The sequence below is a fragment of the Podarcis bocagei genome (genome assembly GCF_964188305.1).
Source record: "Podarcis bocagei genome assembly, chromosome: 17".
Classification (NCBI taxonomy): domain Eukaryota; kingdom Metazoa; phylum Chordata; class Lepidosauria; order Squamata; family Lacertidae; genus Podarcis; species Podarcis bocagei.
Genome location: NC_138143.1, coordinates 9428937 through 9444414, shown reverse-complemented (window position 1 = coordinate 9444414; position 15478 = coordinate 9428937). Strand labels below are relative to the sequence as shown.

The following is a 15478-nucleotide window of genomic DNA, read 5'->3' as shown; positions in this document are numbered from 1 at the left end:
GCGAAGCAAGCCCATTGAAGGATTAGCGGATTAGCGCTATTAGCGGCTTTTAGCGGTTTATCTGCTGATCGGATCAGCTGATAAGCGGCTTAGCGGCTTAGAAAAAGGGGGGGAGGGGAAAAAACCAGCAGGAACTCGCAAGACATTGTCGTCTTGCAAAGCAAGCCCATAGGAGATTCGTTTTGCGAAGCACCTCCAAAACGGAAAACTCTTTCGTCTAGCGAGTTTTCCGTCTTGCGAGGCATTCGTCTTGCGGGGCAGCACTGTACACAGAAATGGCGAAACTTACGGGAAGAAAAAGAAATCAATACAACTTTTTATAAAATAATGGAAATGGTTTATTGAATGCTTACAGATAAATTGTAAACATATAAGAACATTGGCAGGATTATTGTAATAACCTGCAGTTTCATAAGAGTATATATTTAAAGCAGATGAATAAATGAGCAAATTAAGTCAATTTGGATATGTAGAAGATATTGAAAATAAGTGTAAGGAACCGCAGAAAGAGGGGGAACGAAGTCAAGTTTTGAAATGTTAAAATGACTGAAAAATTATTGGAATGTATAAACCTGAAAATCATAATATATATACATGTGTGTGTGTGTGCACATATGACTAATGATCTGACAGCAGTTTTGAAGTTGGTGAAATGTATAAATCTGAAAAGAATAAATATAATGTTATGTACTGAGTTGAATAGGATCCAAAATGCAGCAGTCTGATTGGTCCCAGAACAATAGGATTCAGAATGCTGCAGTCTGATTGGTCTGCAGGAGCCACCCAATCCAACTCCAGGTGGAAGTGAATCCGCAACCTGACTGGCCTACAGGAGAATCCTGGAATTAGCCAATCACGTGGGGCCCATTGTGTAAATAATGTACACATATAAAGCAGATAGGTAGCCGTGTTGGTCTGCCATAGTCAAAATAAAAAAATTCCTTCCAGTAGCACCTTAAAGACCAACTTTAGTTAGTTCTTGGTATGAGCTTTCGTGTGCATGCACACTTCTTCAGATACACTGAAACAGAAGTTGCCAGATCCTTCTATATAGTGAGAAGGTGGGGAGGGGTATTACTAAGAAGGGTGGTGGGAATGGGAGATTGGCAGATAGCTGAAATGAGCCTGTTGACGACTCTTAACGACTGCAATAGGTCTTACAGGAAAAGGCAAGGGGTGAGAAGGTGAAAAATGGCTTATTCATGTATAATGAGATAAGAATCCAATGTCTTTGTTCAGACCAGGTCTCTCCATGGTTTTAAGTTTGGTAATGAATAAACGGACATAAATCTGACATCAAGAATCACAAAACAGAGAAACCAGTAGGAGAACACTTCAATCTCCCAGGACATTCTATACAAGATCTCAAAGTAGCTGTTTTACTACAAAGGAATTTCAGAAATAGACTGGAAAGAGAAGCTGCTGAATTGCAACTCATTACCAAACTTAAAGGTGCTACTGGAAGGAATTTTTTTATTTTGACTATGGCAGACCAACACAGCTACCTATCTGTAATAATAATATGAGCTGAATAAAGAGCATGAAATCCGCTCTGGACTCCGAGTATATTTCACATAATAATAATAAGAGAACTTTTGCGCACAAAAAAACGAGGACCCCCGCCCTCTGCGCGCACCTACCAGGCTCCCCCGGTTCCCTGCCTTTCCTCTAGGGGCGCCCGAGAGCGCGACCGCCTTCCCTCCGCCGTGAATCACTCGGCTGCCGATAAAAGCGCAGATTGCGCGCAAGACGCGAGCGGAGCCGGCGCGCCCCAACCTGCGCCCGCCCCGCCCAGAGAAAGGCGTCGCGGGGGCGCCCAGGGAGGCGGGGTGGGAGGGGCCAAACGCGGGCACGTGACCCATCCCCACCCCACCCCCAGCTTCCCTGGGTCGCCGGCTGTATTTTGGGGAAGCGAGCGAAAGTTGCCGAGTTCTGTGTCAGCGGCGCGTCGGTCTCTTGGGTTCCCGCACTTGGCTGAGGGCGGCGGCGGCGCCTCCGGAGAGAGAGCTGGGTAAGCGGCCCTGTTTGCAGTTTGAGGGACCCCCCACACCCCCCTCTTCCCCGCCGAACCCCTCTTGGTCCCGCTGCGGGGGGCGGCGAGAGAAGGCAGCGCTGCTGGGAATGGCTTCTTTCCCTGTCAGAAAAGGGACGGAAGGGGCCCAGCGTCTCTCTCGGTGGGCAATGTGTGTGGGGAGGCAAGTGAGAGGGGGCAGATTTCCTTCGGGGGGGGGCGCTTGCCCTCCTTTTTCTCCCCCCCCCCCGCCTATCTGGCGCCGCCCACGAGACTGGCAACAGGTAATCACCGAGAGAGCTCCTGGGCATGTGCAGAGTACGCCGTGGAGTCAGGCAGGGAAAGCATGCCTCCAGTGAGGGAAGAAGTTGGGAGCAGTGGCGTAGCGTGGGGGGTGCAGGGGGGCCCGGCCGCACCGGCCGCAACATCTGGGGGTTAGGGTTAGGGGGCGCAAATTACTTGCCTTGCCCCGGATGCTGACAACCCACGCTACGCCACTGGTTGGGGGGGACCCCCAGAGTCATCTAGTCCAACCCTGTCCCTCTTTCCTCTTATTACTGAAGAACACACACACAAAATTTTTTTATTTTCCACTTAATATACAGTGGTACCTCGGGTTATATACGCTTCAGGTTACAGACTCCACTAACCCAGAAATAGTGCTTCAGGTTAAGAACTTTGCTTCAGGATAAGAACAGAAATCGGGCGCGGCAGCAGCAGGAGGCCCAATAAGCTAAAGTGGTGCTTCAGGTTAAGAACAGCTTCAGGTTAAGAACGGACCTCCGGAACAAATTAAGTACTTAACCTGAGCTACCACTGTATAGATTCACATCATCATTATCCACTATACTGCCCTGGTGCTTAGAGCCTATTGACTTCCTTCCCTCCCACCTCATAGCTTTCAAAATTAACCTTTATATCATTGCAATTTATACGTTTTCCAATTCTAATTACAATTACAGAGTGACTCCAAATTTAATTTAATATAGAAAGATAGAAAATTTCTCATTACAGGTCTTCAGACAACCCAGGTAGTGATGTTAATTGCTTACAATAATCTCTCAAATATCATATAAATTTATTCCAATCCTTTTGGAATACTTGATCGTGCTGGTTTCGGATTTTTCCTGTCCCCTTCACCAGTTCTGCAAAGTCCACCATCTTCAACTGCCACTCTTCTTTCACTGGTACTTCTTGTTTCCGTTTTTGGGCTAAAATAATTCTTGCCACAGTCTTTTATCTTCCCTTGGTATCTTTTCACCCACTACACCCAGTAAAAAGGCTTCTGGTTTTTTAACAAAAGTATTTTTAAACATTTTCTTTAACTCATTATATTCCATTTCCCAGAAAGCCTTTACCCCTTTAATAAGTCCACCACATGTGGTGGAAGATACCTTCCCTAGCCTTACATTTCCCTAGCACTCATTAGTTCTTGTCTTGTACATTTTAGCCAATTTATGTTAAATACCATCTGTACATAATTTTCATAACATTTTCTTTAAGTGCACTGCATGCAGTAAAGTTAATACAGTACCCTCCTTCCACAACCTTTCCCAAGATTCTAACTGAATATTATATCCAAAATCTTTAGCCAATTGTATCATCACCCCTTTGACATGAAGAACATATGTCTAAAGAAGATTGGAAAATGTTTATTGAATATATAGGGGGAAATTGTGTACACTTGAAAACGTCGGCAGCATTGAGATAAATTCAACAGTGTAAATAAGTTTTGGTGGATGTGATAATGGAATTCTGTATGGTTTACTTTATATAAAATAAGCAGGGATTTATGTTATGCAAAATGAACCATGGAAAGAGAAGAAGGGAAGTCATTGATATATTCATGGTGGTTTAAATAAATACAGTGGATGCTCGAGTTGTGGACATGATCCATGTGGGAGGCACGTTCACAACCCGCAGTGTCTGCAACCCACAGTGCCGCTTCTGCGCACGCGCGGGTTGTGATTCGTGCTTCTGCGCATGCGCAAAACACAGTTTAGTGTTTAGCTCATCATGTGTTTCAGTTCCATTGTTGCGATTTCTAGCTCCTTGTCTTAAGAGGGGCGTTGCTCTTGTAGCTCTCAGTCCCATATGTAGCTGGTGGCATTCCTCACGTGAGCAAACTCTTCAGGATCTTGCAATATGATGCTGGAACCCCTGTTAGCAGCTACTGACCAACAGCTGGTACTTGAGCTCATTCTTAAAAAAGGTAAAGGTAAAGGACCCCTGACAGTTAAGTCCAGTCGCGGATAACTCTGGGGTTGTGGCGCTCATCTCATTTTACAGGCCGAGGGAGCCAGCGTTTGTCTGCAGACAGTTTTTCCGGGTCATGTGGCCAGCATGACTAAGCCACTTCTGGTGAAACCAGAGCAGCGCACGGAAACGGCATTTACCTTCCCGCCAGAGCAGTACCTATTTATCTACTTGTGCTGGCATGCTTTTTAACTGCTAGGTTGTCAGGAGCTGGGACCGAGCAACGGGAGCTCACCCCGTCGCAGGGATTCGAACCGCCAACCTTCTGATCGGCAAGCCCAAGAGGCTCAGTGGCTTAGACCACAGCGCCAGCCGTGTCCCATTAGCTCATTCTTACCTGCTGTTAATAGGGAGTGTTCATGGAAATAAACAGGAAAGAAAAAGGGCCAAGAGAAGGTCCTATGCAGCTTGGTCAGTAAGGGGCTAACTAAGGAGTCTGTTTTCCTTGTTCTATCCCTTGGAGAGCAATTGGATAAAAACAAATCTGCCTTCATGTCAGTAAAAGCGCTGAAGATGCTTTGTTGCAATGGAAGCTGAAAATTCAGAAACGGGGCTGCAATCACCAAGGATACAAGGTACTGTATCCTTTTCAAGGCTACTTCTTGACCATCACTCATTGCTGTTGCTGTATTCCTTGCAGGGACTTCAGACAAAGGCCTCATGCTGCCCATCCTGCTGCTGTTGTCTGTGCCCGTTCTCCACAATGCCGTCTCGGGGAGCATTTCCTGCTATGACGACTCTGGGCAGCCTGTGGATTGGTGTGTGTCCATCGGACCTAATTGCTTTTATTTACTCTTGTTTTATTTTATGAGGTTTACATACTATGCTTCTGCAAAGTTTTCAGGGTGCTGTAACCAATAAAATAAATAAATAAGGATTTTACACTCCTAACAAATGTGGGTGGGATATTTGAAAAGGGGATTGTAAACTAGGAATGTCTAGTTAGGGCACAGGTGGGCAACATGGTTACTAAGTGGAAAGGGCAGACTTCTGTCCTCTGTGTGGCAAGGTGTGTGATTTCTAATCGGCTTTGGGTTTCAGGTTTATTGCCTACAAGCTGCCCAAACCCCATCATAGCCCCCCAGCAGAGGGCATGCGGTACATGTATCTAGACGGCCAGACCCAGGGCTGGGTACAAGGCAAAAGCCTGATGAACAGTACCGAAGGAGCCGTGGGACGGACTGTACAGCAGCTGTACAAAGAGGCATCCCGGAGACAGGTGAGTCTGAGAAAAGGAGGCGTGAGGCTGCTTTTGCAGTATCCCAAATCAGTAGGAGTGATAGGAAGGGTGACGTTGGTTGCAAAGGCTCAATTCTAGTCCAGAGTAAAAGCCTTCACTCCAGGCAGACTGGTTCACTGTCTGTCCACTGGCAGACTGTCTCAGTTGCCTAGATTAGAGCCCAGGCTTTCAAAATGGCTTAATTAATTTAAAAAGGAAGCCGACTTATACCTAGTGAGGCCGTTAGTCCATCTAGCTCAGTGCTGTCTGCAAAGACTAGCTGTTGGCCTCTGTAGTTTCAGGCAGGAGCCTTTCCTCATACTGCCTGGAATGCCAGAGATTGAAACTGGAACCTTTTGCATGCAAAACAAGATGCTCTGCTGCTGAGTGATGGCGCTCCTCAAGCTGAGATTAATTTGCTCCTGCAAGAAGTGCTGCATGATCTCCAAGATCCACCCAAGGATCCTTTACAGCAGGGTGGCCCAAGGGCCACAAGCAGCCCTCAAGGCCTTTTTTTGGCAGCCCTTGCCAACTTTGGAAGCCCCCTCATGCTGTCACATAATGGAGGTGCTGGGCTTTGGGAAGAAGGCATGAGGGCTCAACTCAGGATCCTATATTCCTTCCGCCTCCTTCCCAAAGTCTCATCAGTGCTTTTCCAGCTTTGGGAAAGCTTTTAAACACCCCTTTACATTTGCCAGTAGTGCAACTACCTGGACTCCTTGTGCAGTTTGGTTGGCTCTTGAGTGCCTGGCCCAGAGGAGGGACTAAAGTATTGGCTAATTCAGTAAACTCAGTGAAGAGGAAAGCTTGGAAAATAGACCAGTTCTCTAACCACCCTACCTTTCATTTCTCACCCAGGAGGAGAAAACAGCCTATGTCCTTTACAACGATGAGCCTCCAAAGGAGTTTGTCTCCAGCCTCAATTATGAGCCTCCAGATGAGCTTTTCTCCAGCCTCAATGGCCATACAAAAGGTAGACCCCCCTTCTCCATATGCATGCAAAGGAGCACAGCAAATGTGTCTTAAGTTTGAAGAAGGTTGAGAACTTCAGCTACTGGTTCTGCGTTATCGTCAACTTGTGTGGTGGCTGTAGATCATGACTTGGCCAGACCAGCCACCTGGGCACCTGGCACAACACTCTTGGAACTTCAGCACACCTGGGTTAAGTTTCAACCCCCACTTTTTTTTTGTTTTTGTTTCCCGCTCTAGGAGTCATCCTGCTGGACAAAACACAGGGATTCTGGCTGCTTCACAGCACTCCTCATTTCCCGCCCAGTACAGATGAGCAGTATGACTGGCCTCACAGTGGCCTATCCTATGGGCAGACCTTCCTGTGCATCACACTTCCCTATGGCCAATTCAAAGAGATTGGTAGGTGTAGGATCTTGATACAGATGGAACATTGATACTGCAAGTCAGAACTCTGGGATTCTCTCCAGGCTCCTGGTAGGGAAGGGGTAGGGCTTCCCTATGGTAGGATTCCCCGACAAATTCTGATTCATTGACATGTGTTTTGTATGAACCAAACCTGTATACAGCACCATAGGGGTACATGGTACTTTACAGAGTAGCTTAAGGCAGAAATTGGCCCCTGTGTACTATTTGAGACTATCCCCAGCTTTGGGAAAATATGCCACAGGACAGGGAAAGTTAGGAGAAAAGGATCCAGTTCAGCTCTGGCTACTCTGCACATGCACATAAACACTTCTTCCTTAGGGGTCAGGGACCCTCTTCTGTCATCAATGAGCTAGTGGAACCAGAGCAAGAAACAGAATTGCCACAGTTGGGCTTGGAAGGTGATCTGTTCTCAGCTAACTTTGCTGGATAGATACCCAGCTGCATTGGTAGGGAAATGGGTCATCAAGACAGCGTTTCTCCTGCCCCTGACAAGGCTGTGATGCAAGATGCAAGTGTATATGGCTGGTCAACGGAGCCTGCAGCTGCCATATCTGATGCCACCCATGTAAATCTTGAGTGTCTCTATTAGGAGGTTTGTCAGCTGGGGGACATCTCCTTTACAAGCCAGTGGCTCTGATGTGCCAGATGTTGTCTCTGCTGCAGGGAATCAGCTGCTCTACACTGAGCCTCTTGTCTATGATCATCACGTGGAAGGAACCTTTGCCCAGGACCTGCCTGCCTTGTTGAATGCTTCAGAGGGCCAACACATTGAGGAGGAGCCTTGGAACTCCACCGTGGCCCTCAGATCGGTGGGGGGCAAGGAATTTATCAGCTTTGCAAAGTTTCGCTCCTTTGACGATGGTAAGTGATGAGATGGAGGTGATGGGAGATGTTGAGCAACACGCTTAAAAGAAGGGGTTGGTAATATGTCATCACAGTCATGCCAAGGCTCTTCTCATAAGAGCTTTTCCTCTACCCAGATCTCTACTCAGGCTGGCTGGCCCAAGCTCTCGCCAGTAACCTCTACGTCCAGTTCTGGCTCAGGTCCAGAGGGATCCTGCCTTCCAATTGTTCCAGGCACTTCCGAGTCTACAATATGGAGGAAATAGCCTTCCAGCATGCAGCCATTTCCTTTGCTTCCATGGTGGACCATTCCAAGTGGTGTGTGAGCACAGAAAGTGATCCTGGCTGGGCCTGTGTTGGGGACATGAACCGCAATCGCGCAGAGGAATACCGTGGGGGTGGCACCATCTGCTGTCGCGATGCAGCCGTGTGGAAGGCCTTCCGCTCTTTGGTACAGAAGTACACCGATTGTGATGGTGCCAGGCACCAGCCAGCTACACGGACTGTGATCACCTGAGAAGCCTCAGCCATACCAGGCGAACATGGCTCACCAAACTGGGTAAGAGTGCCATGGGTGACTCCCAAGGGCTAAGCACCACCACCTCAAATGTTCCTGTAATCCTGTTTGCTCCTCCCAGTTTTGGGTCCTGGTGTATTCTGGTGCTGTAAACCATCCTTGCTCCTGTGAAATGGTCTCTGCCACTTTTTGGCTCCCCCCCGTTTCCCGCCTTCCACCCGTTTCTGAAAATAACCCCTTGCCAAACTTGGGAACGTGATAGGCTTTGCTTTGGACTTCCCTCTCCTTCAGTGTCTTCAACATAACAGCACCTGCCACAGTTTTGGGGCTGTATGGAGAAAATAACTGGCCCATAGAAGTTAATTTGCTGCAGCAATGTACTTTTTGTGTGTCTGTGCTTTGTATAAATATTTGATTCCAACAGCTGGGTGTTTGTTCAAGGAATATGGATTTTTTTGGGGTAGGAAAAAATGACATAAAACCGGTATCACAAGAGAGGCAAGGAAATGGGTGTGATTTTAAGGAAGGCTTGTAAAGTGAGACAGAATGCTGGTTAATGGTCTCAAGCAGACACCCCTGATGCTGTGAGATCCGTCAAGATAAGGAGCTATTTAAAAAAAATAAATGGCAACAGTTGGAGGAATTTATTTAGCTGACACGGCAAGATGAAAGCATCACACAGACAAAGGGGTGTACTTTTTGCTTAATTTATTACTGTTTTGAAATCCAGTGACACACAGTTGCCACTGCCACCCTCTCCTCACCTGGTGGGCAGCTGGCTGCTCAACCTGTTTTCATAAAATACAGTACTAGGAAGTGGACTGCTACACACATGCACCCACAGGTTAAAACTACAGTGATTCAATACTGCAACTGAAAATAGTACTGCCATAAAAAGAAAAAAAATATATATCAAGTGTTCCCCAATTCATAATTCTTTTTAAAACAGTTAATGCTGTTACAAATGCTACTGATGTGAGGACAAGGCAAGACACAAACAAGTCCTACATCTTCACTGCAGTATAAATATGGAAGAGTTTTATACAGTTTGCCCACATCCGACACTACGTTTCTTGCTACCCGTTGCAGCTAAGGGAATACAGCATCTCTGCTTTGGAAAGACGGATGCTTTGAGGTCTGCACCATGGAATGTCTCTTTAATCATCTTCGGTGCCACTTCCTGAGCGATCCTGACAGAGAAAGAAAAATAATATACGTCACTCTTTTTTAGGCAATTAATTTTTTTATGCAGGGTGCCCTCCCCCTTTATCCTCACAGCAGCCAGAGATAGACTAGACTGGTATACTGGCCTATAGTCATCCAGGAAATTTCATGGATGAGTAGTGGCCCCTGGCTCTAACTCAGCATTGTGTCCACTACTCCATACCCAAGAGGCTGGATCATGAGCAGTAGGACCCACTTCTGTGCTTGCCTAAACTGTAAAAGGACTTGTCTGTCTTCCTTTCTTTGCGCCTTTCCCTTCACTGGAATTGCACAAATCCATCCTTGAAGACTCCTTTGAGAACCACTGGCAACAGTGTGAGGGGAATGACATCCTGCAGTTACCTCTTCTTGCTCTTCCTCGCTATCATCATCACTAACTACAGGTTTGGCCCGTGACCCACGGCTGGTGCGTCTGCGTCCTTTCATCCGGTCTTGTGCTTTCTCCTTCCTGCCCAGTTTAATCTTCACTTTGACAGAACGAGCTGAGGGGAAAGAGAAAAAGGTAAGATTGGCAAGGCCACAACAGGATAGAATCAGCCTTCATGCTCTTCTCTCTGTCCCCATCTCCGTGTGCTCTCATCTCTTCATGAACAAAGACCACAGGAATGGAAATGCAATTCCATTCATGACAAGGCTTCATCATTATATAGCCTAATTCCCTTTATGCCACCTGTACTTCATTGTCTTTTTTAATCAAGAAGCAATACTTTCACCTCCACCTGGTTCTGAGCAATGACAGTAAGGCTTTGCATCTGCACACTGAAAACCCATATGGGGTTTTTTTCCTCCAGGAAAATCAAGAGGTCTCCAAGTATAGAGAAAACAGTGGCAGCACAAGGGTTTCCCCTATATGCTGCTCTGAGTGTACACAGAACATGAGACCGTGGCTCAATCCAATACTAGTTTGCTGACTATCTGGTTCCTCATTTCAGGCATTTTCTTTTACTAAACTGCATACACATACTTTTTACAAAAGAAACCTTAGCAAGCAAGCAAGTACGCACATTCAGATTCAGATCCTTCCTCTTCTCCTTCCTCCTCCTCTTCGCTCTCTTCGCCTTCACTGTCTTCCTCTTTTTCAATTTTCTGCCTCACACTGGTGAAGACAGACTGCAACACAATCGAGTCTTCATAAATCTGCAAGGAACATGCAAATCACATTTTAGGGTAAAATCCTAGCTCCACAAAACTAGTTCACATGTTTACTATCATGCTACACTGTCACAATGCTTTTGCTCAAAGGGAAGTCTTCAGGGCTCATACTGAAAGTGCTTCTGAGTGTTCAAGGCACTTCATATTATACACACCACTGAAGTCTCAGAAAACCTCATGACTCAGCTAATAAGAATTCTATGCAACCTCAGAACTTGCTTCATACACAGCCAACATACCATGGTTCCATAAAAAAATGACAACCCCTGTGATAACTGGGATGACACAACAGCAGCACCTTATTCTAAGGATAAGCAGCTGGCAATCGGGTTTTGACAATTCCAGTTCCAGAACAAGAGGTCTAGTTCAATGCGCACTTTGAGGGACTCAAGGGAGAGAGATGCAGTGAACCTTTCTTTGCATGGACAGGGACATACATGCCATTCATACGACAGCGGCAACTGCCTTACCAGAGAGCCTTCAAGGTTGAAAGTCTGTGCGTTCTGACACAGGAGCATGACATCCTTCTCCAGATCATTGAGGCTGCGGTACTTGTGGTTCCGGATGCGCTCCTGAAAAGGAAAGGGAAGAAAAGGGACAGGTTCCAGGTCATGTCTGCACAGAAGTCATCAGTATTTAAACGTAATGGGAGTAAAAGCAACAACTGCCCACTGCATTAAACCATGTAAAACCATCTATATTAGAATGTTGTATTAAGATAAAAAGGGGGTGGCAAAGCAGAAAGAAACTAAACACATCCTACTCAGCCTTGCCCAGGGTAGGGCTCAATTGCTCTTCCTAGGATTCAGCTGCAAGTAAAATGTTTTAAATATGTTGTAAAGTGTAATATACAAATGCGACACTCAATTCAATGTATTTTTTAAAATGTTCTTTTAAAAAAGCATTTTCACAGCGTTTTTTATATTCCACCATAGAAAGAGGCAGTCCTTCAGTGAAGTCTATAAAAGTTACTAGCCTGCTGACCCATATTTTCCCATGCTGGTTATTTGTGACACAATAACAGCTTAAAAGAAGGGACGTGGGTGGCACTGTGGGTTAAACCACAGAGCCTAGGACTTGCCGATCAGAAGGTTGGCGGTTCGAATCCCCGCAACGGGGTGAGCTCTTGTGCTCAGTCCCTGCTCCTGCCAACCTAGCAGTTCGAAAGCACGTCAAAGTGCAAGTAGATAAATAGGTACTGCTCCGGCGGGAAGGTAAACGGCGTTTCCGTGTGCTGCTCTGGTTCACCAGAAGCGGCTTAGTCAAGCTGGCCACATGACCCGGAAGCTGTACGTCGGCTCCCTCGGCCAATAAAGTGAGATGAGCGCTGCAACCCCAGAGTCGGTCACGACTGAACCAAATGGTCAGGGGACCCTTTAACTTTTAACAGCTTAAAAGAGGGACACAATTGTAGATACAATTGTGGATGTACACAATTGGGTGGCACCTTTACTATTTACATTGTCTGATAAGGAAACCTAACGAGTTCATGATAGGTGTGACACTTCAACTAGGGTTTCTAATGGTTCACAACTCTTAACCACTATGCCACATAGTCCAGAAGGGCAACAGTCTGTTGCAGCAAAAGTGTCTTGTAACACATTAAAGACTGACCCAATTTGACAGACACATAACACCACTTGGAGATTAATTTAATAAGCCAGCAGAGCAGGTAACCGCACATTATTGAGGTTGCTTTCAAGGATATTAAAATGCAATGAAAAACTAATGTGCTAAAATAAGGTCCAACCTAACAGATCAACACAAGATGTAGAGCAAAACTGGATCAATGCACTGCTGCTGAAACTGCAAGAGCTGTGTGCACTGTTCTTACAAGCCTATCAAAAAGTGTTCCTACAAATAATGCAGAAAAATACTGGGTCTCCCCACTGTGGATGTTGCTACACATCTGTCACAACTGTGTTGCATTGGCCAATTCCTGTTCATTTGCCTTTGTTGTGGTGAATGGCATTAAGTACAGCACTTCAACACTTTGTAAAATGGACTTTCAGAACCAAGAGAGAAAAAGTGAGCTATTCCTGTGATCGATTAGAGATGGCATTGCTTTTCCACAGTTGGCAACTACAGCATGGAAACTCAGCTTCAACAGGCCATGATAAATCCTTAGAATAGCCCTGCAGTGATGGGATCAGGTGCTGTTTGCCATCATCATCATTTATTTATTTATACCCCACCCATCTGGCTGGGTTTCCCCAGCCACCCTGGGCTGCTCCCAACAGAATATTAAAAACACGATAAAACATCAAACACTCAAAACCTCCCTAAACAGGTGTCTTCAGATGACTTCTACAAGTCAGAGAGTTTATTTCCTTGACATCTGATGGGATGGCGTTCCACAAGGTGGGCTTCTTTCCTGGAGTCCACTATCGTCTTGTGTGAACAACAAATCCTACTACTGAAATAAAATGATGGATCCCATGCCCTAATCAGGATGGCCAGCAGGAACATTTTCCAACTACTTTACATGGTTGGTAGTATTAGAATTTTGGAAATATGAGAACATAAAGGTGAATGTTGTGCTGCTACAATGAGGCAAGAATAATTACCTTTATTTTCTTGAAGTCCACTGGTTTGCGGATCAGTTCATAGTACTCTGGAAGCTCCTTGCGAGAAGGAAGTTGGATGAAGACTTCACTAAGCTGGCGTCCACTGCTGCTACAAGACAAGAAAAAGGAAGACGATTAAAAAGAGGTCTGCTTCCCTCTGAATAGGCCTGCTCACAGTCTCCACGGGTCTTCAATAGCCATGAAGTACCAACAGTAAAATACAAAGATGACTTTTCTTACAAATAGTAAAGTGTTCCGTATAAAGCAACCCATCAGTGGCTTGCACAATATGTCACATCCTCACGTTAATCACTTTGTTGACTTAGGAATGTGAACACCAGCAATCACTGGATAAGTACCAACTCTGTTTAGCCTTTTCAAACACGGAAAAATCAGGGTTGGTGGTTCAGGCTCGAGGTCCTGAATAAAAGTTGTCAGGATGGATCACAAGAGACCAGAAGGAAATGAGCATCCTGTTGCATGATCAATATGAGCCAAGGTTGGAGGCTTAATATTTCCCTCTCCACTTAAGCAAAAATAATCTGATGCAAGGATAGCTCATTGCCTGGCCCCCTGGATCACCAGCACCCTTCAAATCGCTCAGTAATTGATCTAGCCAGCTCAAGTGTATTTAAGAGGATCAAGGTAGACAAGTGGAACCTATGACAAAATGTTGCAGTTTCTAATGCTCATGAACATTGTTCCAGCCAATCAGCCAGGTCTTCTTCCAGGATACTCCATTGCATTCCCTGTCCCCAAGCAATCAGCATTCTCTGCCCACTTCAGCACGCACAATCATCACTGGTGGGATTTTTTGTTTTTCGTCTGCTTGGCCTTTTTAACGCCTGTAAGGTTCTCTGTACTTCTGCAGTTCTGAGCATGCTGGTATCTTCCCATTTTGTTTGTGGTTGGTGCCATTTTGGATACAAAAACAACGGCACTCAACCACAAACATCAGAAATTATGGCAACTGATAAAAGTGGTAAGACTGAGATTACTTGTTAGTTCCTGATTTTAATACTGATGTATATGCACGGCTACAAATTAACCCACATTTGCGTCTTTCAATATCTGAATCAACCCACTGCCTTCATCCAGAAGAACAACATGTCTATCCATCAACTTCAGTCTGAATTCTCCATGATGGTGAAAATAAAATGCAAATTATGTAAATGACATGTGCCTAATTCACAGTGTCCTTTTAACTCGTGATATCTTTCCTTGAATTGAAGCCAAATGCAGCAGCAGGAAGTCTATCCAGGAGAGATTTAGGAAAGTGAACTTTTACCCAGAGAGCAGAAATACTGAAGAATGTCCTATGCCTTCTTAGAAACAAACAAACAAACAAACAAACGCCCCACTCTTCTGTTACCTGTCCTTATATTTAATCACAGCGTCAACTATCTTCTTCATTTTCTTGGTGAGGTTGGGTGGATTTGGCGAAAGCTTCTCGGCCGGGGGCCTCCCACGCTTCTTCTGCTTCTTGCTGTCATCGTCTTTATCCCGGCTGCGAGTGCTGGTGGTTGGCGTGGATGAGCTGACGTCCACGTCCCTCTTGCGCTTGCGGGAAGATTTCTTCTGGCGCACCTCCTCTTCTATCTCCTCCAGCGTTCCCTCCTCTATGGCCTGCGGACAGGAGCAGCTCAGTCAGCCAGGTAAAATGAACAGCAAGCATGAAGACGACACACCGTGAAATGATCAAACACAGACATTCACACAAACATCCAAGCAATCTAGCACAGTGAGGAATGGGATGTCTGCATGGGCCGCTTCCCAAAAGACACTTATTTCCCGGGTTAACCAGTAAAGGATAATGGAAGGCTGCAACTCTGTAGCGGTGGGAAAGGAAAGATGGTTCTCTTACCTATGAGCTTTTCTTCTCATGTTAAACAGGGCCGGCAGGCTGGGACTCTGCAGAGGAATCTGTCGTGACAGTGCAGAGGAGGGTGTGGGGATGCCCCTTCCTGCCAGCTCAGTTGCAAATTCTTCCGAAGCTGCAAAGAGACCCGCGGCTACTAACCACCAGTTAACAAGACACATTAATGCTTCAGATTGCACAGGAGAGGAATAGAGGCCAGCAAACTGCAGGCCATGTATAACAGAAGTAGGAAAACTCAGAAGTAAAAATGGCCCATCTTTCCTTTTTCTTTAGTCATACATGGCTAGAGGCTCTCATCCAAAGCAAATTAACCTCAAGGTTGCAATTCAGGCACCATCCAGACACCTGCAAACTGGAATAGGACGTTTAAGAGGAGAATGGCCTGCCAACAAGGTTCTAGTTGCCATTTGTT

At 45.8% G+C, this 15478-nt stretch overlaps 2 protein-coding genes across 12 annotated transcripts in view; one reads left to right on the top strand and one right to left on the bottom strand.

Annotated features, from left to right (window-relative positions):
- Nucleotides 1-1849: 1849 nt before the first annotated feature.
- Nucleotides 1850-8667, top strand: DNASE2 (deoxyribonuclease 2, lysosomal). The gene is made up of 7 exons (XM_081177266.1): nucleotides 1850-2011; nucleotides 4908-5025; nucleotides 5309-5486; nucleotides 6345-6459; nucleotides 6696-6857; nucleotides 7548-7745; nucleotides 7865-8667. The coding sequence occupies exons 2-7, from the start codon at nucleotides 4928-4930 to the stop codon at nucleotides 8242-8244; spliced, it is 1131 nt and encodes a 376-aa protein (XP_081033392.1). The 5' UTR covers nucleotides 1850-2011; nucleotides 4908-4927; the 3' UTR covers nucleotides 8245-8667.
- A 270-nt stretch (nucleotides 8668-8937) lies between these two features.
- The window catches only part of SMARCA4 (SWI/SNF related BAF chromatin remodeling complex subunit ATPase 4), a 68197-nt gene continuing 61656 nt past the window's right edge, over nucleotides 8938-15478 (bottom strand). For 5 of the 11 annotated variants that reach the window (XM_081177255.1, XM_081177252.1, XM_081177257.1 and 2 more), the window contains 6 exons: nucleotides 14560-14813; nucleotides 13188-13296; nucleotides 11091-11192; nucleotides 10473-10605; nucleotides 9811-9950; nucleotides 8938-9434 (listed from right to left, as the gene is read on the bottom strand). In XM_081177255.1, coding sequence (XP_081033381.1) covers nucleotides 9402-9434; nucleotides 9811-9950; nucleotides 10473-10605; nucleotides 11091-11192; nucleotides 13188-13296; nucleotides 14560-14813 — 771 coding nt within the window. In that variant the 3' untranslated portion in view covers nucleotides 8938-9401. Of the gene's footprint in view, nucleotides 9435-9810; nucleotides 9951-10472; nucleotides 10606-11090; nucleotides 11193-13187; nucleotides 13297-14559; nucleotides 15182-15478 lie in introns of those variants that run through there. The other 6 variants (XM_081177256.1, XM_081177259.1, XM_081177261.1 and 3 more) reach the window with 3 other exon arrangements.

Bases quoted from the DNA above. Each gene is read 5' to 3' on its own strand.
- DNASE2 (XM_081177266.1), top strand. From the start codon at position 4,928: ATGCTGCCCATCCTGCTGCTGTTGTCTGTGCCCGTTCTCCACAATGCC. The intron at 6,858-7,547 runs GTAGGTGTAGGA...TCTCTGCTGCAG, and splicing joins TGGCCAATTCAAAGAGATTG to GGAATCAGCTGCTCTACACT. The intron at 7,746-7,864 runs GTAAGTGATGAG...TCCTCTACCCAG, and splicing joins GTTTCGCTCCTTTGACGATG to ATCTCTACTCAGGCTGGCTG.